Source organism: Scophthalmus maximus, chromosome 15 (genome assembly GCF_022379125.1).
Source record: "Scophthalmus maximus strain ysfricsl-2021 chromosome 15, ASM2237912v1, whole genome shotgun sequence".
NCBI classification, from domain to species: Eukaryota; Metazoa; Chordata; class Actinopteri; order Pleuronectiformes; family Scophthalmidae; genus Scophthalmus; species Scophthalmus maximus.
In genome coordinates this window covers 11400474-11422925 of record NC_061529.1, presented here as the reverse complement: position 1 = coordinate 11422925, position 22452 = coordinate 11400474, and the positions used below count along the sequence as shown (strand labels likewise).

The following is a 22452-nucleotide window of genomic DNA, read 5'->3' as shown; positions in this document are numbered from 1 at the left end:
TCTTCATTCAAATATAGTCCCATTGTGCCCCAAGGTTAAAGTTGTCACTACAGTGCACACACACACACACACACACACACACACACACACACACACACACACACACACACACACACACACACACACACACACACACACACACACACACACACACACACACACACACACACACACACACACACACACACACACACACAACTGTGTGTGTCTGTGCCAGAATTCATTGGCTTGTATTTATAGGTCATTCCAAGTCTCCTTTCCAAAGTGTTATCACCCCAAATTTAGCTGCAGTGTCGTACACAGACTCGTCTTCACCAACCTGAGGTCGTCCTATGAATGTGAACTCGACAGTAAAGTGGCCGAGGAGAGGTTTATACATCAAGGTACATTTATTTTTCTTATTCCTGTAATTAAATACATACTGTAAGTGCAAATAGTTAGAGTCCAGGGTCTAAAGAACTACAGAGTATATTCGAACATAGTACAAAGTTGGACAGTGATTCAAACAAGCTAAATATCACCAGATACTCCTTGTCTTCATAGTAGTTGTACAACAGTACCTTAAACATGAGTGTGTGTATTGTTCCTTATGGTTATACAAAAGCAAAAACCCTACAATAACCACATCTAAGACGCAAACTGTCAAATTATTTTGTGCTTGGAAACACCAAAGGAAATCATTTTGGATATTTATATATCTTGACATAAACTGAGAGAAGCCCCAAGTGCTAACTCAGAAACATGAAGCAGTATTTAACATCCGCAGCAAAGCACGTCTGTGGGCATCTATAGCTTTTTTGTGCCAAACCGTAGTTTGTGGTAAGCACTGCACAGCAAAAATGTAGCGTCATTTAAAAACTGCACAAAAGATATCAAATATTATTTACCCAAGGCTCAACTTCATGCACTTTAGAATAAGCAACACAAAAAAGTCAGTTACTTTTTTTGTTTTCGAGTTGTGTTCTTGTCTACCTAGAAACAGGATTATGTGTGTGTGTGACTTTGTGTGTTAGTGTTTACACTGCTATAGACAGGGTGAAGGCTTCTCCAGTGGATGCGTTTAGAGAACACCAAGATGACACAGCACTACGCCCCACAGGTGACAACCAGGCTCTTCAATAGCGAGCGAGCTGCCTGACTCTGAGCTTCACGGTGAGACAGACAGGCCTACTCCTCCTTCCTCTTGGCCCCAGGGATCTTTGCCTGGATCCTGTGCAGAAACAACAAACTTTACACCACATCTCCAAATAGATATTTACTCTGGATTAAGTTGCATTTATTCTGCTTCATTTTTTGGCGGGAAGCAAAGCCCTTGGTGCTCTTGAGTCCATAACACCAACATGTCAAGTTTTACTAAAATTGGCAAAGTCAAAGTGGCCAGTCCAAAAAGTATAGGCAGATGTTTTGGCATTAGCTGAACCTTCAGACACTTGAACTGATAGTTAGTAAATAGACCGACTTCTCCTCCCAAACAAAATGTCAACAGTATAGAACTCACCCCGTCCAAAACGTTAACATCTGCAGCATTTTTCATGTCTCTGTGACATGACTGAAGCTGGAACAAGAGCAGGTTTATAAAGCCCAACTGCTCTTTTTTGAGCAACACCCCTGCTCCACAACTTTCTAGTTACATACATTCATCTGGAGGCTGCCCAGAACATCTACCGTCTTACCTGTTGGCCTCTAAGCAGCTCCACTAGAGCTTAAATACAAGTGCACCTCAGCAGCACTAATAAGACGGAGAGGATTGCTGCAACATTAAGGTGCAGAGACACTTTGTCGGATTATGGTCAAACCTGCTCAGTAAAAAATCCCACTACACTTGTGAAAAGAGTTTCCCTGCTTGATTTGCTCTCATGTTGAACGAAAAGTCTGACAAAGTTACAAGACACTCACTTCCCCACCACAGAGTTGACCTGGGTCCGTATTAGTCCCACATATTGATCAATCTGTGCCTGAAAAGAGACGGAGAACGACAGGTGTGAATACTGGACAGCATTTTCCAAAAGCAAGGATCGACTTGAGCAAATCACAAAGCTGAAATTCCTACCTGATGCTTCTCGTAGACCACGGGCATGGTGAACATGGAGACCACAGCTGTGGAGGCGCAGGGAGAGTAATGTTAAAATTGTTCTGACCGACAGTCGGAATATGTTCAAACAGGAACACCTTTGTGTCAGCAGGGCCCTCAGCCGCTGCACGTATCTAAAGTAAACTGGAAAAGTAAACACGTGCTGTATGGCACTGAAGTTCACATGTCCGATAATTAGATGCTGTTTTGGAACAGTGATAAGGACACGTTGTTCCTCTTATTAGTCCCACACATGCGATAACTTGGCTCTGTTGTGTGTATTGTGTTAACTCTGAACAACTTCTGACAGGGTCAAAAAGGCTGAAATGCTGGAATGCGAGTGGGGATGACCTCACCTAGGATGAGCAGCGTCAGGCCGTTGAAGAGAGCGCCCACGTAGGTCAGCAGCCACATCAGAACAGCAAACTGAAACACACACAGACACGATGTGTTTGCTCTAAAGCAGCTTTTGTGATATGAATGTATAACCAGATGGTTTGGGGTTTGTTTAAAAGGTACGAGAGTGTGTGAGGCAAACCTTCAAGGAGTCAACCAGATCTTGCACGAGGAACAGCCTGCGGAGCTCCTTCATACAGGTGTTGCTGTACAGCAGGATTTTGTCGGCATATTTGCTTATCTGGTCCTGGGATAGAGCGATCTCCACCTCCAGGTAGGATCTGGTAACGATTGACACAAACAGAAATTACTGATATACTGCACGTGTGGACATTTCAATGAGAGCCACGCAACCGTCTCACTCATCGACCCCCTGTGTCACTCACTTGAAAGGATGTCCCTCATCGGTCTTCTGCACAGCTTGCAGCACAGACTTGTAGATCCTGAAGCTAATGGTCGCGGAGAGGGCCGCCAGGGCTAAGTAGGCGCCGACGCTGACCACACTGAACTGGGTCAGGGAGAAGAGGAGCAGTAGCACGCCGCTGAACACGGCCCCAGACTGCTTCACATTCCTCCAGTAGAGCAGGTCAATCGCTGAGGGAGGGTGAAAGGACAAAACAGGGTTAGGACCCGCAACCAGCACGACCTGACCTCTCGCTTGCCAACATGCAGGCCTTGGCCGTCCACGGCCGTGTCCTTTTCAAAGTGGATTAGACTGCTGCTGCGTGCTACACACCACACATTTGGGTCAATTAAATGGAAGCTGTTCACAACCCGGCGTCCTTGGAGATCTCCGGCAGTCACGTGGTCCTGTTTTAACCCAGCTTCCTAACCTAGCTTCTCATTAGGGGGAGATGGAGCAGTGAAGGTGTCAGTTTCTTTAGAGCAAACTTTGCAGAAGATAATAGCTGACTCTGACCTGTCGAACAAGTCCCACAGTCTGTGTTGCCTCATGTTTGCATCTGACTTGTGCTTATCTACAGCAGCACCTGGTCTGGTCTCATACGTACACAAACACGTTGTACATACGAGCAGGCGCGTTGCAGACCTGCACTGTCTGTCCACAGAAGTGAATTAATGATTGACCTTTAGCTCTGTGAAGGCAGCAGCAGAAACAGAAGAACTATCAGCAGGTCACAGGTAACGGTTCAGTGTGACCCGGTCAGACGAGCAGCTCTGTGGTCACTGATGAAAGATGACGACGCATCAGTGCAGCGTCTCAATAATGCTGATCCCTCTGAATACACAGATCCAAAGTGCCTGCAGGCACTTGTACATCTTGCCGCACCATTTTCCTTCTAATCTTACATTTCTTGTCGTCTTTGCGTGGTGGGGCCTGTAATACAAAGCCACTCGCCAAAGATGACGGAGGAGAGATAACTGAGGATTAGCCCAGTGTACCATTAAAACTCCAGTGGCCGACACGGCCCTCCTCTGGCAGTCGTCCGTGTCAGTCGGAAACACGGGACCGTTTCCATGAGATCTGCCTTCCCCAGCACCACTGCAACTCTACTAGGGGTTTACCATTCATCTGTTGCTGCCGACACCCAGAAATCCTTCATGACATGTAGGGAGGCAAGCAGAACCGGAGCGTTAATGTGAAGTTTTTGTGCCCGTGAAGGAGAGAGAGCCTCTGCCGAGGTCTCTTGGGTGACTTACTCTTCCTCTCTGAGCTGTCCGCCTGCCTGCCTGCTCTAATTTTAGCAGTGGAGCTGTGAGCAGCATAGTGATGACGGCCATCTTTACTCTCCACTAAAAGGCATCTGTGGATGCCAAAAAGACAGGCTAAACCTGGGTGGTGAAAGAGGAGTCATTGTGACTGAGTGGATCTCGGCTACACTTGCTGCTCCTGTAACTGGATGTAAAATATCTATAATCTGTCTTCTCTTCAATAGTAGAGTCAATAGTGACTGACAGTACATGTCTGCCCCCCCAACTCTTAAAGAAAAGACAATACTCATTCAGAAACGGTGAATACATGTCCACTCGCTGCTTTACATGCACCACTCCCCACAGAAGCCACTGTTCCTGCCACAACTAAAACTGTTCCTGTGGCCACTGATTTGAATGGAGATGCTGTCACACACACACACACACACACACACACACACACACACACACACACACACACACACACACACACACACACACACACACACACACACACACACACACACACACACACACACACACACACACACACACACACACACACACACAGTCAGGCACAGGTAGCACAGACAGCAGCAGTAGCAACACACAGACGCATAAACCACAGACGGCTCTGCAAGAGAGACAGACAGGTGTTGACCGGCAGCAGCGGCTGTGCCTTGTGATGTGCTGCACAGACTGAAAAGCTTTAGCTAGTGCACCAGAAGCGTTTTTACTGACCTGCGGCTCCCATGGCTGAACAGGGAAAGAGGCAACTGCTTTATCCACGGACAAAAGGAGAGCAGTGGAGGGGCAGTCCCCCTGCACAGGTGGGAGGGGCCAGAGCCACGGCAACAAATCAGAATGGGGGACTGAGGCAAGGGGGGGGGGGGGGGGGGGGGGGGGTCTGTGGGGTGTGGTTGCCAAAGAACCACATAGCAATCCAGCAAGCACACATGCACGCACTAACACACATACAAACCTGCACTCTCTTCCTCTCTGAGCCCTTTTATGCCCGGGCTTTTAAATGTAGCCTCGTCGACACATGACAAAGACTCCCAAGCAGCAACTAAAATAAACATCATTGTGTTAAAATGGAAAATGAAGTGTCCTCCTTCAGTGTAAGAACTGCATCATATGACTCCAGTAGCTACAGATGTAGGTAATAAAAAACAAAGAGACTGTAACCATTTTCTACCGCTCTGGTGGCAGGGCTCGGCCGAGCACCTGCCTGATGCAGTTACCATAGCTACCATGCTCCATTTTCTCCCCACCGCTCGCTGAGAGATGGAGAGAAGGAGGAGGAGAAGAATAGGGAGGCCGAGGGGGGGGCTGAAGAGCGTTCCTTTGGGAACAGTGAGATTAATCTTTCTCAGAATCTGGGGAATAGGCGACACATAATGTGCCTCGAGTATACACACATGAAGACAGCCACTCCCTTTATTGTGGAGCACAAAGAGACAATGGCAGGTTTAATACAAGACCTGTCGGTTATCAAGTGTGTGTGTGTGTGTGTATGTCAACAAATTGGGGGGAAAGGGATGAATAACGGGCTTAAAAACTGAGTGTTAGATTACAAACGCAGATTATGCCAAATTTAATCTGATTGGGGGAGACATTTCACTTTCACATGTCAGTATTTGATTAAAACCTAATATTCATAATCAGACACACCCTGTAAGTTTTTACAATAGCAATTAGCTCAACATAGTAGAAGACAGTTTTATGTCAGGCCTTTTCAGCCCTCAGAATCCAAATCAGAACATGGGATGTTGGATCACAGCACAGCAGGTCCAAATACTGTCTGCTGGGCCCTGTTTGTTTTCTTACGATTCTCCTCTCAGATATTCAGCATATACAGCCCAAGCATTATCCAGAGCAAATGATTAACACCAGCGTCAATAATATGACCCCCTCCCAACCACCCACCCACCTCCCACTATTCTGAAGTGAAACTAGTTTAGCCTGACCTCATTAAATCACTGAAGACATCCTTGTGGCCTCAAACAAGCCATCAGTCGGATTGAGTAAACATCTAAAGGGACTCATGCTACCAACAGTCGTCCACTGCTGAGAGTCAGGGACTTGTACAAAGTGACTGAAACTCGGATCCGTGCATGATGACTGTAAACCTGGGTGTGTCATGATGGATGTGAACGTCGAATTTATCGTTAAAGCGATTGTTAAGATTGTTAAGATTGTTCTTGACGGAGGACAGTGTGAGTTTCTCTTCTGGGTTTGCCAAACAGATACATTTGAGAAAATACACTCGAAAATGGAGCTAGTTACAAAAAACACTTAAAACCCAAAACAGCACTAAATGCTTCCAACTGTCTACCATTTAACCATCCCTTGTAAATTTCCAAAGCTTGATTCTCTTCTAACCATCCACACTAGTTGGATCGTCAAAGACAAACTTCTGCCACGAAACAATCCGATAGTGATCTTGAACAGCAACTGAAATCTGTCAACTACTGATTAAAAAGTGCCTTTTAGAATTCATTAAGAAACATCTATGTTTGTCTAATTATCTTTGTGACACTTTTTATGACTTTACTTGATTGATGAACAACACAGCAGACAGATAATGGAGTTGTTTGACTCGGGGCGTGCATTACAGAACCTACAGGCTGCTGTGTCATATTGATTACTGTAAATGTGATTTATGCCTCAATTTTGGATACGTCTGCATCATTGTTGGCTAACTCCTGAGCTATTTGATGGCGGTGAGTCAGTACTGTGCATGTGCAATGAGAATGACTCAACAAAAATGCCTACAGCTTCAGGGTGGTGTACAAACAGCAGCAGACAATCGATCTGCTCGATGTCATCCTTTGCTGTGCTGACCGTCTCCACTTAATCTGATGCGTTTCCAACGCCATGGGCAGATATCACATTACACACAGTCTCAGACACTCATCCAGGTTAAACTAAATAGAAAATGACTAAAGAATAATGACCACTGCTGGTTTGTCATCGAGGTGTTTTAACAAAGCTGTAAACTGTCAGTAACTGTTCACCTACGTCTCTGTTAGGCTACAATAAATTATTATCTATTCCACTTTTTCTGCTTAGACGAATCGAAAAATGGCAGATAATAAACCAGCACCAGTGTGTAGGAAGGGGCGCCATTTTCTCTCTTGGCCACTTCCCCGAGCCCTCCATGCCATGGAAACAGACAGACGGAGGAGACTCATCTCTGGCCCAGTCTCTGCAAGGTGCCATGGCAGCCACGGAGCTAGGGTTGATGTAATCAGAATGGGTGTGCCCTGGTTACCATGGAGAATGTCTGTCAGTGCCGTCCGGATGCTCCGACAGCCTCATTACACAAAAGCAGAGCGTACACCATATAAAATCAGCACGGCTGCACAGTGGGGAGGGCGATTACAATGACACGCCTTAGTCCACAACACTGGCATCCATATTATCATGCACCCAAACCAGTCGGCTCTCAGAAAGCTGGAGTGTTTGAACTTATGTTCCACAACACCCACCAGCATCTCTCACCTCTTTGTTGTTTTTTTTTCCAGACACACACACACACACACACACAAACACATGCAGCAGAAAGGATCTGTCATCGGGGCGTGTCTGTGTGAAAGGGGGCGCAGGCATACAGCGCCGTTTGATTCTCCCAACACTTGACAAATACAATTACATAACGACTGTACAGATGAAAAGCACAAACACACATTTCGACTACACAGCTAATAGTTTGATGAATATGTACGCTACATGCAGAGATAAAACAGCCACAAAACACAGACAGTTGATGAGCAACATCCACACAGTAAACACATCAGTACCCTGGCCCTTCCAGCCGCTCCAGGAGCTTTCCTTCTTGGTCACGTCTGCAGAGGCCTGCATGCTGGTGATCAGTTATATCCCTGCTCTCTCTTTCTTGCTCTTTGCGGTCTCCCGATTTCTTCTTTGCGTTCCCTCTTCGGTAGCACCAAGTCACTCACTCATCCCAGAAAAGGCATGAATGGTCGAAAAAGGGATGCGGGAGAGAGGCTGAGATTACAGAGAGGGAGGAAGGGAGGGAGGGAGGGAGGAAAGGTTTCCAAGGTGCTGCTGGCTCTCGGCGCGCACAGACTGATGCCGTGGAGCAGCGCTGGGTGGAACGGGGAGCAGGGGAAAGTGCGTATGTATGTCTGTGTGCTGGGGGAGGGGGAAGAGAGGGGCTCAAATTGTAAACACCACACCACAGTTGCTGCTGCAGCAAACCATCCATGCAATGATCAAGACCCTAGGGGGGTAAGCGGGTGGATGGGTGGATACGCGTTTTTCTTTAAAGGGAAGGTACAATTTCACAATAAAAGCCCAGACTTTTGATAGTGGGGGTACAAGAGGAGGGAGGGTTGTCCCACATGTGCTTTTATAAGACCCCAAAGCAGGTGGATGCATTGTCATATCATTTCTAGTCTGCTGTGCTTGCTTCCCTTGTAATTTGTAGTACACGCTACAGACGTGTAACCTACAGTCTGAAGTCAAGTTTCACACATCAGCTTTGATTTCTGAAGAGTGAATGTGTCCCGATTTGTGACCATGTTGCTAAGGAAAAATATGGCAAACATCCAGCTTTGTTGGGTTTTTTTTTTTTTCATACTGTATTTGCACAGCTGGGTACAAGGTTGTAGATATTCAAATAGCTGTTTCCACTATGACTGCAGACAAATGAGGAGGCAAAGTGCTGGAACTTTAATAATTCATAACGAGGAACACTGTACATTACGGCACAATGCTCCTTGTTTAGAGCCTTCGGGGTTTGTATTTGTGCTTTACGACTTCCCCCTGGAATATATTTGTAATGCAAATGGAGGTGTAATAAGACAAGGGACTGAATAAAGCTATGAAGAATGCTTACGAGCTAATCGCGAAAAAAACAGCACAGTCACTGTGGTGTCAGCACTGAGCAGAATATAATTCCTTGGTTCGGGGATAACGCCATTGTTGAGTCCCATCAACAGCCCCCCCCACACACACACAGAATGCCACACCTCACACCTTCTGCTCAGTGCAGACATGACGGACCTAAATGCCAATACCAACCAAGAGGCAAGAAAAAAAACAAAACAGATTTCTCTAAACCATACTGAACATGCTCCCCATCACTGTTGCCATGGTAACTGGTGTGGAAGTGCACAGGCCGCTGAAAACAATATCTGCCCGAACAGTGATGACAAAGGTGCACTGTGCCATCTAGTGGTCGAGGAGAAAACACACATGACCTGCTTTTTAGCATTTTCCAGAACCTTCTCTTAAACAAAACACAAGGAGCCTTTTCGGTTGATAAAATGTCATGTCAGCTCGTAAGATTGTACAGTTTACAAACAAAACCATGCATCAGACTCAGCAGTGTCATCCTGTTCAACCAGGGTGCATCAGTAGCAAGTTTTGTCTCTGAGGGCCACAGACTTACAGAACCAATGTAAACAACGACATTTGTAATTAATCTTTACAATTGGATTTCTGTCAAATGTAAGAGGGATCCTTCGGAGCCCATCAGTAGGGGTGTCCCCCAGTTCTGAAATCAAGATTATGTAAACCCACAGTTTACAAAGACAGAGAGGAAAGCTAATAAAAGTCAAAATAACTATACCAGCATCAAATGCGCATCTTAGGGATTATTACCTCCTGCTGACTACGACAGGCTTGCCTGACTAATCTAACTGCAGATTATTAAATGGTGATGTAAGACGCCAGGTGCTGTCAAGATGCTGAGAGAGCTTGCTTTACCGTGTATTTGCAGTTTGCACTAAACACAGAGGCTAATGTCAACAGGTTGGACAGTATAGCTGTTGAGTCTTGGTCATCATGCTTTGCCATACATGAATCAACGCATCCTCACTCCAATTTCTTTTCTTTTAATCCAACTTACCACCAGGGGGAAGCAGACCTCAAGAAAGACAGAAAGCACTTCATCTGGCACAGAGGTAAACACTCAGCAGTGGAACATCCCATCTCTCTCAGCGATCCTTTTAACTCTCCCAGCCTTGTCAACAAAACAACTCAACGGCACACCATGCAGGTAGCTACCAGCAGACGTGGTGTGTTAGTCATTTGATTCGGAATGTGCTGTCAGTTATCTGTAGATTCTTTTCCACGATCCCCGAGCATGATTTCAAACACAAATACACATGCTATACTTGCTTGCAGGTATAGAGACATTGCTACCTGTTCCTCAAGCTGACCGCACTATATCGGGAAAGCCAGAACTCGTGATAGTGGCTTAGAAACAGAGGTGAAACCACTGCAACAACGAACAGACAGTACAGACGAGTTTTGTGATATCTCCATACTTTCACAATTACGCAGTAAGTTTATTTGTACATTTTTGTACTGAATAGATCTATGTATCTCTTAGAAAACACCAAGCTCTGGGGAAAAAGAGAAAGTCAAGATTTATTGAACTAACCTTTTTGTTTATCAAAGCCCTCCAGAATCATTGATGCCCCAGGTTTTTCCCGGTCTCCTTTGCCCTCAGTGGTTTGCTCGAGCATGTCGTCGGGATTGGGCTTCTCCAGTCGTACCTCTGGGGGCACTGCGGCCGTGGGAGGCTTGGGCTTGTTGGGGCGGTCCTCCTCTGTCTTCACCGGTGTCCTGACCTTTTCTGTGACCAGGGACGCGGCTGGCACGGCCTCAGCAGTCGTGTGGGGAGGGACGACGCTGTGAAGCAGGGGAGAGGGAGGGTTGACTCCCTGTTTGGGGCCACTGGAGCTCCTCTCTCTCTTTGGGCTCTCTTCTGACGCAGACTCAATGAAGAGATCACTGTCGAGCTCTGCCTCTCTCTCCTCCCTTAGAATGCTGTAGGCTGTGGGTGGAGCATGGTTGCCAGCGAGGCCAAAACCACCCTTGGCGATGGGGGGGGTGTCAAAGGGGTTGTTAGGCTGGCTGAAAGAACCCTTGCTTTTAGGTGGCTGGGCAAATGGGTTACTGCTGGCCTTCGGAGGCTCCTCAGACACCAGCTCAATCTCCGAGTCTCCAGACTCTGCACTGCTGCCGTCATGCTCCTTGCTGCCAGCCTTTGTGCCGGGGCTACTATTGGAAGCTGCAGGCTTCACCGTGTCAGCCTTGAACATATCATGGGAAGGGAATTCTTGCTCTGCTCACAAAGAAATGCAGAGAAAAAGTGGGCATTAGAGTCTACATTGACAGTGAAGAAGCCAGAAATACAGTGCCTGGACATGTAACTTAAAGCTAGACAATAGCTGATTTCAGACATAAACTGATTTGGTCCGGACATTTTCCCAAAGTTTGCCTTCACATATGAAGAAAGCAGCCAAGTCAGACAAATTCACAACAGCAGGAAATGTCTGGGGGGGTGTCTGGTAGAGCGCCTACTTGCAAGATATTTCAGCAGTATTTTCACATGGGCTCATTTGGACATTTTGCTGAACTTTTACTTATTGGGCTGGCAGGCAAAGTTCTGGCAAATGTCTGGAGCAACACATACGTTCTCACATACAGCCCCTCTGGAAAAGTTCAGGAAAATGCCCGAACTTCAGTGCATGTCTGACAGCAGCTAATGTGACTATTGAAAGCTCAATCGACCTAAATATATATTGACTACATGAGTAGTAAAAAAGCATATTTTCTCAATTCAGTACATTTGGGTATTTTTCCTGCTACAACCCAACTTGCCTTACTTTTATATGAGCAGTAGTTTATGGTAACTATTGTTAGTTAATGTAAATAGACTTTAAACTGTTGCTTCTAAGGATTGTAAAGATATTGACTGCAGCTGCTGTGTGTGTGTGTGTGTGTGTGTGTGTGTGTGTGTGTGTGTGTGTGTGTGTGTGTTTGCTGTGCCTACGTGTTGGTGAAGCATTGGGCGTGGAAGCAGGGCTGTCGTCCTCTGGCTCTGACAGCGTCACAGTTGGAACCCCCTGCAAACCCACGCTGAGGACGTTTTCACGCTCAGACGCAATGGCGGGAGGAGGAGGAGGATGCTGCGGCTCAGCTCGAGGCTGGGACTCGGTCAAGGTGATCTTCACTGGGCTGGCAGTTTGGGGGGTACCACCGAGGTTTCGGTAGGAGCGGTAGTCTGACAGCTCTTCATCAGAGGGCTCCTCCACGTAAGGGAAAGAGTGGGAACCCAGCGCTGGACCTAGGTTCTCCTCTTCCTCTTCCTCTTCCTCCTCATCATCCTCATCTCTGTCCATATAGCTTCCGAGCAAGTCACGAACAGCTGGACTTGTGTCCACTAGGCCGTGCGCAGGCGCCTGGTGCTGATCATTGCGCTCATCTCCGTGGATGATGTCCATGTAGTTGTAGGATTCTCTCTTGTCTGAGCCCAGCAGTGATTTTGGCATGTCATCCACCAGGTCAGAAGTCATCTTAGTGTTGGAGCTGAAGCTGTAGGTGTCGCTGGAGAAGTCGTTCAGGGCAGAGGAGCCAGTTGAAGACTTGGAGGGCTTCAAGTCGTCCGACAGGTAGGAGGCTTCCCGACTTGATGTGAAGCTCTGATTGGACAGCAGGGAAGTGTACACATCACCGTCATCGTTCATGGTCTTCCTCAACAGGCCAGACATGGGATTATCTGCAAAGAGAGAACAATGTCAGACTTAGTGACAGGGTTCAGTATGGAATTTAATTTTAGTAAGTCCAAACCGACATGAATCCAAAGATTTTAGAATACTAACGATCCGTCTCAATCTCTCTAGTCTAGTGAATCATTTTCCCACGGTCAGTGATCAACGTCGCCATGGCTACACACTCTCTGTACCTGACACTACCACTACGGTATCTACAGAGCCTTAGTTCGTATATGACTATGGCAGATGGAAGGATACGTAGGTCCTATCAACCGGGCATTATTTATATAATGTTGGTGATAGCTAGTTACTCTGTACTGTTGTTTCCCCTGTGGACGATAAAAAACACGACTACCCAGATTTACTGAGTTTGAATATCAATCTTTTAATATGAGAATTAGTCCTAGAACAGTTACATCACAATCAACTTTCTGGAGAAACCCTGACTTAGTGTATGAAGTGCAACATTATAGCATACGGCTTACAAGTTCGAGATAAGAGATCAAAGCCAGTCACCAGTCCAACTACTGACCAATCAGAGTCATCATTCTGACAAAAAAGTTTAGAGTCACGTGACAAATAATAAAGTGAGGTAGAATTTACAAGACTTTGTACATTACAATTATTTTAAGAGTGAAGGAACTACTCATCCCATAAACCATTGAAAATGCCTTTCCAACGACTTAGTAGTGTAGTACTTGTTTTTCTGAAAACAAGGTTGATATCATACGGACTTGTGGCTTCTACAGGTGCATATACCATTGTTTCACAGCCCCATAGCTTGTGTTAAGTCGAGCTTGGATGGTAACAACATTATGGCTAATAATCAAAATGTTGATTCAGAATATGAATGTGAACAGCTCTTGCTGTTCCAGACTTTTCATGTAAAACAGTTTTTATTTTCTTCTGGAGACTACCAAGATAAAATTAATAAAAACGTAATACTATCTCTTTTATTAGAACAATGATCCACACACTGTTTAACATTTCTCACGATCATGAATGAACAGTTCAGTATGATTGACCTCATCACACATTAACTTCTTCTGCCATCCCTTCAGCTTCTCTTCATCATAGCTTGATCATCGTTAGACAAAAGGGCAAAAATATTCACCTAGTAGTAAACTTGATAAATTCCTGTGATTTTTTTCATTATAGATCATATTATTTTCATTTCACTTTCGTAGAATGTCCCTCTTACACGCTGCGTAAACCAAATTGACCTGCACGGAATCAGCTTTTCATTTCGTATCATATTTAAAACTGTATTCATGGATCTGGCGATGCCGCTTGTAATCAACGACTCTGCCTCTTTCACACGAACGCGATCGTAACCGGATAGGAAAACCCAGGGTTGACTGAGACAGTTAATATCCAGCTACAGGTGATCCAGGGTGGTCATGCAAGGTTAATTCAAACCAGATAACGAAAACATATCCTGGGTATGTAGAACCGACTTCATAGTACAGGCCCCTGAGCAGTTTGATCAAGGAAAACAGGGCTGTGTGCTTGAACTAGCACTGCTGCCAGGGAGAGGGGCTGTGGCACCGTGAGAGCAGCATAGTCAGGCTGGGTGCACGGCTCTGCAGATCAGTGAGGCAGCAGTAACAGAGGGTACTTGTACCCGCTGTGGGACAAAAGGGGATTGTTCAGACCCCAAAAAACCCACAGTGCCACAACCAAAGTCTGTTCTAAATCGTGCAGGGAAAGGGCTGCCTGCAGTCACATCTCTTCTCTGTGATCACTGATCCTGCATCTCCCCTAACAAGTTACATGAAAACAAAACACATACTCATGTGACATGAAACATATGAAGAATATTTTTTATGTGCAAGCCGGCATCTAGCCTCGACCAAAATCTCAATGGTTTACGTCACCTAGTCAAGGCCAACAAAACTGTTCAATGATAAATGTATTGAATCAATATTTTATGACACTGCGTGCTAACGGCATGCTGGCACTCGACACACACACACACACACACACACACAACTGAAATAATAATAATTACACGCATACTGTTGAAGTGTTAATGGTGTTTTAAATATACATTTGAGATTTAAAATTGGGCGTGAGTGTGCTCTGCTGTAAAATATCACTCCACATCTCGCTGAATAATTTGTGACAGTACTGCAGAGAAACATTAAAGATACTCATATTACATATGACTTGCAAAACAGGAAGACACTGTGGTGATAGTTATTTTAAACTGTCAGATCAGAAGTCAAGGTCAAGTATTTCGATTTGTTGACTTTTACGTCCACAGTCATCAACTAAGAAACTGCTTCCTGCTAACGCATAAAATAAACAACCATAACCACCCACACACAAAAACCCACGTTATATGAGATTTAATTTTAATATATCTGTTGTGCTGTGTACAAGTCAGATTTAAAACAAACTGAGCTCCCCCTCCTGCTTCTCCCAGGGCAGTGGTGGTGCTATAAATAGGCAGGGTCCAGCTGCTGGGCTGGATGAGGGGGAAAGATTTAAAATAGAAGCCTTAGGGTTAGCTCTGGAGGATGCAGACTGACAGAACCTCCAATGGGTCAGGACGTCCCGTCCCTCCCTTCACTTCCTCTGAAAGGCCCCACCGCCCATTTCCTTCTGCTGTCCTTCCTCCTGCTGCACACTCAGTCATTAACAATACATCATACTGCAGTGCAATGGCATAATCACCACATGCCCGTGCTGGGACACAGGAGGAGGGGTGACGTGACATGATGGAGGAAAAGTGAAACCAGGTCCACATGCTCTTGAGCCTCAGGTTGTTTCGGATTTAATACAACAACAGGTCTTGGATCTGTCTATGGATCCAAGCAGTGTGCAAAATAGATGGGCAGCTGTTGAGCCAAGTTCAGGTCAGTGACACGAATGCCCTTGATGAACTGCTAAAGCAAGCCGCTGTATAATCCTCTTACCATCGTAGAGGTCCCATCATCCATCACCCTGGCAACACCATCATAATCTAACACTCACTGATTCACAGCACAAATACACCTACTGTGCATGTGGGAAGCACTCAGAGCCACTACAAACTGTGGACAGAGATGATCTCTGGCAACACACAACCCCTCTCTCCCATCTACGTAACAACTCTGATTAACTCACCAGCAGCAGCATACGGCAACAATTAACAGGCTGCTGTGTTTGTCTTAAACAGCCACAAATGAAGATGCTTAGACAGCTGACAAAGTTGATGTGTTGAGAATCTATAATCCGCTGATACAGCATATATAGCACTGAGATGCTGGGAAAAGAAAAAAAAAATACTGGGCTGAAGCAAATGTTTTGCTGCGCTCAGATGAGATTGGACGTGACAACGGAGGGATTCTCCACTCACATTGCAAGCACACAGCACAATCATGTCACTAAAAGTACGATGCAGTTAAATAAATAAGTCCTAGGGGAAGCGCCGTGAAGGAGCAGTCCCTTTTGTTGTCCTCTGTACAGCCAGTGTACCTCTGAAACTAATTCAGCCTGACAATCTGTGCTATGCCAAGGCATGGGCTCCTAATTACAAGGCCACAGACAAAAGCACAGACGATATCAAAGGAGCCGGAGTTGCAATATGAACACACTGCCACTTTAAATTAAGGGTTTGTGCTGTTTCTCAGTGCGAAGCAGGGCTTTCTCCCATGAAGACACTTCTCTGATACACTGCAGTTATTTAATGTGGAATTAAACTAAAAAACTATAATTAACAATAGAGTGGGGACTGAGGCGACTGAAAGAGAGGTTCACTTCTTTCCCCCTCACAAACAACAACGTCCGCACATCTCAAAGACGTTGCACTTCTTGCAGCTATAGGAGCAGAGTCCGACGAGATGACAAGACGGATAATAACAACAAGCTGCTCGGACTTTCAAAGGATCTCCATCTCTTTAAGTCTGTCCAAGAACAGGCCATTATTCATCCCAGTAGTGTTTCAGCTGTACTTCAGAAGTACGGCTGTAACAGTTCCATTACTCCATCCATGACCCTCCTAACTGTGGTGTTGCCTTTCAGGAGTCCTCTTTCACTCCATGACCTTGTGGAAACCAATCCATCACCGTGCTCACTGGGCTCACTCTTCTTTCCATGTCATCGGTTCCCTTGACGATGAAGAAAATGCTGTAGCTTTATTATTTTTGCCTTGTAGCATATTTTTAAATGGTATTTGTTGTACAAATTTTTTCCGTATATATATTATTTGAAAGTATATACTGTAACTGTAACTGTTCTTCTCCTTTGGCTGTGTGTTAACAGAAGTTTTTATATTTGACTAATAATGGTGTCTTGTAATCCCATGTGGGGATGGGTCAAATGTTTGGCATGACGCGAAGAAAAAATTTGCACCTGAACATAAGTCACAAATTCTATTTTGATGGTGGACCAATTCTTGGGGATTTTTTCCCCTGTGTATAATTATACATATATATATGCAGTATATAGTCACTAATTAATTAAAATGACTCTTGTAATGGTATTACAAGAGTCTGTACAACAGAACTTAACCACAGTGTGATTCCACTGGGTGGTGGTATAATATTAAAAGTCCCTGACTTATTGTCACAGTTTAAGACCCACTACATATTTTATTGCCTCGGCCTTTAAAAGCTTTGGATGTGACATTTTTGTTCATCCTGTATTGATTGCAATTTCCTTGGTACAACAAATGCACGAGTACGAGTCACTAACTATTCCACTTTCACGCCAGTAAAGAAGAAGAAAAAATGAGAGAGCACAAAGACGGTCTATACTGAGAGCTGAGGTACAACTAAACCACTAGCAGGGGTCGATAGGAGAACAGCTGTGCTGAGGGATTCGGCTGCACTGAGCTGCATTGATCTGAGACAATGAGGACACACAATTACTGTAAGAATCGTTGGTGTATCCACCAAAAGAATCACTGAAAGCCACACAGCACAAATGTTGTTGTTCCAGCAGCTTTTGTCAAAGATGAATCAATCTACAGACAGTTTAAAGAAAAGATAATCTGTCCCCCATTCAGATTACGAAGGTGTGGTACGTACAGTACCTGTCTTCCTCTACATTGATTTTGTTTCTCTTGCTTGGATGGAGCTTTACGGATGAATGGAGAGGATGTGGGAGGATCCAGACTGAGTGTCTGCACGCTGTCTGCTTTGGGTCGAAGCTGTCAATTCGGTGTGACTTTGGATTGGCAGTTTGTTTTCATCGTAGAGGCTCATTTGGGATTAAAGAGTACAGATGTAGGCAGGAAAGCCTACAACCTACACACACAAAAACAAATGTAGATGGACTACAGTGTTTGTAAGTGCCTTTCCTGATAGTAGCTATAATCCCATGAGCAGTTTTGCAACAGTCTGCTCTGGGATTACTCCATCTCCACAGGCTAGAGAGCCGGACTGAGGCAGCAAGATCGTAAACAAGAGCGTAGCACATTTCACATGCAGGCTTGTAATTGTTTTTCAAGTAAACACAGGGGATAAACACATGAAATGATGATGTAACAACGGTAATGCAGTGTAGCTGCCCCCCTATAGTGGAGCCTTTTGGCTCATCTTTCTTTTTTTTCTTTTTTTATCTTTTAGCACTAGCTTATTACTTCTGAAGACTGATGAGGATGAATGAGATTGTAAACATGGCAGGTAGCACATTAAGAAGAGCACACAGACACATCAGTGTATATTGTACCCACCTTTAACATTATTGAAATATGTAAGATGCTTGACACGACAGCTAGTGGAGCAACCTGCCAACACTGCCTAGCACCTGGGAGCTGCTGTGCCGACCTCTGCCTTTGTCAGAGGAAGAAAATAAACTGAAAGTCTTTTGGAAGGAAAGGACATCTCTTTGTGCATGTGGTTTCCCCGACAGCCTGGCCATTTGAACTATCAGCCTTTCCATCACAGCCTCGGCTCTCTCGCCGTTAAGATGCCCCCCCCCTTCTCTTCCTCCACTGTATTATCTTGCATCTTTATCATCTTGTCTGAAAAGACCTAGCACTGCCTGCTGCCACCCCCCTGGGAACAGGAGAAGAGCTCTCACCAGCTAAAGGCACAAATGCACAGTTGCTTGCTTATGAAGTCCAGTCGAGACCACTAAGTGCTCTATCTGAAAGATATGGAAAAGACTCAGCCAGACATATGCTGTCTCATCCTTGACGCGGCTGATGCGCTGAAATGCAGAATGACTTGAGTGAAATCCACCTATCGTGCACTGGCTTGTGGGAGAACGCTACTCACGACTAATACACACTGTCAGGACACGATGGAGTGACCGTTATCATACATTATGAGGTGTCACTGTTTGTGCACAGTATAATCTTAGTTGGTTTCATAAATGGCAGAAAGCAGGGGAGGCCCCCTAAACACAACTGGTCTGACGAAAACAAATTTGACTGTGGGGTTCTCACAGACCGGCAATATCTTCCACAGCTTTCTTCCTCGTGCCTCTCGAAGCCTTCGCGGAGTGGGGAAACTTTTGAAAATAATAAAAGGCTCTACTGTGCTGTGCTGTGTGATCCGAGGCTAAGCTGCTGTCCTGTGGTAATTTAATATAGCTGAAATCAGCATTTATTGGGGTCCTGTGGGTAGATCACTGTTGAGAAGAAGATTTACAGCTGGACAGGCGCGGATCGATTAGTTTTCTAGGCAATTCTAGACGTCTTGAAGAGGAGAACGTTTTTCACTGTTCAAAGGCCAAACTGCTTCTCTGGCCTCAGCAAAAAATAAACTTTAAATTTTATTCTGGCTATCCACCAGCACAGCAGAGAGGGAAAGTGTGTTACGGATGGGTGGGGGGGAGTGAATGTGTTTGACAAAGATCAGTAGAGACTATCACATGTTTGGTCAAGAGGAGAATGTCCACTGTGCCTTGATAGATGTGATGAGATCTATGCTGTCCCCACCAAGAATATAAGTGACAGAGTGATTTACTTCACTGCTATGAACGAGACTCAGCGGAAGTCGCAGCAATAAGAGATTAGAGCTATTCTTTCCACTTTCAAGAATCAAAAACATAGTCTCTGTGTTTGTCTGTGTGTACACAACTCTGATCTTGTGTTCCGCCCTATGAAGGTGGACCAGGTCCTTTGTTTACTTTTCCAAAAAGTGCAAACACTGACTAGAGGTTTTTTTCCGTTATCTTTCATAGATTATGTAAATTTTGCAATGGCTTTAACTCCCATTGCAACACTTTAAACTTTGGTGTTTACGTTCTGCTTTCATGTCAAATTCTGTGTCTGGAAGGATTGGGTCAGTTTATGTCATCGGTGATGCTCTTGTACTTAATGGATATACAAAGACGTGGTTTTTTTCACCTTGGTTCGGACCAGCGCTTGTCAGCAAAACAAGACAGGTCTGAAAAGCAATGAGAGGAAACTAAGTGTCTTTTTTTTCCTTTTCTTTTTTTTACATTATCTCATGAATTTTTCAGTGAATTCATGAATGAAAGTGCAGGGCTCCAGTTTTGCTCGCCAGGCAAATAGAGAGGCCTGTTTCTATAGGATTAAAAATAGCAACATGGGCCGAGCTGTGCCGAGAAGAGTGACGGACTTACAAACTGCATGATGATTCCCACAAAAACACTGCCCCCAGCATCCAATAATATAAAAAATACCATCAGCAATATACCAAAACGGGGATCAAAGGAATCCTACATCATGCATGCTACTTCTTACCTCAGGACTAAAGAAAATATTTTGGTGAAGTGTCTTTTACTCACAGAAGTGTGGTATTAAGTTATTTTGTAATCCACTTCCTGGCTATGAAAGTGACAAAGGGTCTGAGGTTTATAAACTATTTATTGCCCCCTCCCTACATCATCATATCAAAAGTGCAGGTTTCTATTAAAGATATAACCCTGCATGTGGGAGCTGGTCCAGCAGATCTGCCGGTGAACCACATTGATGATTGAATTTTCAACAGGCTACTTGTTATTGCTTCTCATCTGGCCCACTCCCACAGACTCATATCTCATTGACCAGAGGGAAAACATGCGGTGTGTTTGATGTTTCATCAAAGGCTGAACCAAGTGACCACGTCTGAATGATACAGCCTGAAGATGCCTCCCATCACTCCCCTCAGCATCATTGTTGTGACAGTTCATTTACGTCTAACACCCTATATGGAAGTTACTCGCTTGCATCTTTTGCTCGTGTTTTCCAAAACCAGAAGTTTTGACTCGGCTCACAGACAAGTCATCTGTCGTTAAGACGAAATCTATGACAGACGGACTCGACTGCTTCTCCGTGGCTGCGTTTACTCCTAAAATGCCGGCCGGCGCTTGGTTGTTAAGAGATGGAATCGCACCTGGTGTTGCCCAAATACAGTAGACTGCTAAATGATGAGTGTGATAAGTGCCCGCTTTACCTGTAGATGCAGTTTCCATAGCAACGGGAGGCCTATTCACGTAGTCCTGGAAAGGATGGAATTGTTGAGCCAGGTCGTCCGCCGCCTCGCCGCCTCTCGGCTTCAGATCCTCACGCAGCTCGTCGAACCGGGTCGTCGTGTTCCCAAACAGGCCGTTCCTCTCGCAGTCGTCACCGAACCACTTCCCCTCCGAACCGAGCTCCTCACCGGGCTGAGCGGACATGCTTCTCGCCCCACTGTTGTCCGACTAAATATACACTTGCTGCTAAGCTTCTCCTCCTCCTCAACCGTGCACCGGGACTGGAGTGTTATATGAGCGGCGAGGATGGGTGACGGAGACAGGCACGCACACGCACACGCGCGCGCACACACGTACAAAAACAATGCAGCCCCTGGACGGCGTCTGTCAAACTGAGCCTGGGGCTCGTCGACGCCACTGACTGTCGGTCGGTCGGTCGGTCGGTCGGTGTCGGGGCAGGAAGAGAGAGGAGCGAGGTTTATTGTTTTAGTTCACTGCTCCGGCGGTGACGTCATGGTGTCCGTTGGCACTTTATTTGGGGCAGAGTCAAATGTGAAAGACATTTTACGTTCAAATGAAGTCAAGTGTGCAACACTGACGGAGTCGATGACAGCTGAATTAAACTTGGTGTAACGAAACAGGCTTCAGTGACTATACACACACACACACACACACACACACACACACATATATATATATATATATATATATATATATATATATATATATATATATATATATATATAACAGTGTGGGCTCGGGCAGCATAACCCTCAAAATAATAATACGAATTGAAGATGTTTCACACAAAAATGTAGATTCAACTCCAAGTGTGTGTGTGTGTGTGTGCATTTTTTAACGCGTGACTATTTAACCCAAAAAGGGGTCTGTTTTTATGATGTCGCTGCTCATAAATTATCTGGCACTGTGGCGCCCTCGTGTGGCAGCTCAAAGTACGATCGAGTCCGCAAAAGTTTCAAGATGGCTCCCTAGCAACCAGACTCTCCTGCCTGGAAACAAACCGATGCCAAACATTGCTGAACTCAGGTGGGCCTGACCGTGGTGCGTTCACAGCCGACCGGAGTGTTCACCACACACCGGACGAGAATTCTTCGTAGATTTAATTTATTCGCGTCAGTCGCTCAAGTTGAAATACTCGAACTGGAGTGAAATATTCCGTCGCTGTCGACGTCCCGGCCTTGTATCAGACAAGGCAGGGATACAACTGTCGCGGTGTGAGGGCAGCCCGACACGAGTTGCTATTTGTGTCGTGACCGGGTGAAGAAGGAGAGGGCTCGGCAAAAAGTGAGCGAGGAAGTTGGACACTTTAGTCCCAACCTTTGTGTGTGTGTGTGTGTGTGTGTGTGTGTGTGTTCTCAAAACTCGTCGCGTACGGTGTGAACCCACCATTCAGTTTGTATTGCAGCAAAAGGCCTTCGGTGT

The 22452-nt window shown here is 45.4% G+C and overlaps 2 protein-coding genes across 7 annotated transcripts in view; one reads left to right on the top strand and one right to left on the bottom strand.

Annotated features, from left to right (window-relative positions):
* Window positions 1-366: 366 nt before the first annotated feature.
* rtn1a (reticulon 1a) overlaps window positions 367-22452 on the bottom strand; it is a 22628-nt gene continuing 542 nt past the window's right edge. Inside the window, exons 2-10 of one of the 4 annotated variants that reach the window (XM_035610691.2) lie at window positions 20991-21538; window positions 11934-12659; window positions 10536-11222; window positions 2854-3061; window positions 2610-2748; window positions 2428-2497; window positions 2051-2097; window positions 1897-1955; window positions 367-1210 (exon numbers count right to left, since the gene is read on the bottom strand). In XM_035610691.2, the coding sequence (XP_035466584.2) occupies window positions 1168-1210; window positions 1897-1955; window positions 2051-2097; window positions 2428-2497; window positions 2610-2748; window positions 2854-3061; window positions 10536-11222; window positions 11934-12659; window positions 20991-21213 (2202 nt within the window). In that variant the 5' untranslated portion in view covers window positions 21214-21538 and the 3' untranslated portion in view covers window positions 367-1167. Of the gene's footprint in view, window positions 1211-1896; window positions 1956-2050; window positions 2098-2427; window positions 2498-2609; window positions 2749-2853; window positions 3062-3203; window positions 3362-4858; window positions 4949-7923; window positions 8277-10535; window positions 11223-11933; window positions 12660-20990; window positions 21539-22452 lie in introns of those variants that run through there. The other 3 variants (XM_035610692.1, XM_035610694.2, XM_035610695.2) reach the window with 3 other exon arrangements.
* lrrc9 (leucine rich repeat containing 9) overlaps window positions 21772-22452 on the top strand; it is a 15850-nt gene continuing 15169 nt past the window's right edge. Inside the window, exon 1 of one of the 3 annotated variants that reach the window (XM_035610687.2) lies at window positions 21772-22056. In XM_035610687.2, coding sequence (XP_035466580.2) covers window positions 21905-22056 — 152 coding nt within the window. In that variant the 5' untranslated portion in view covers window positions 21772-21904. Of the gene's footprint in view, window positions 22315-22452 lie in introns of all 3 variants that reach the window. The other 2 variants (XM_035610679.2, XM_035610680.2) reach the window with 2 other exon arrangements.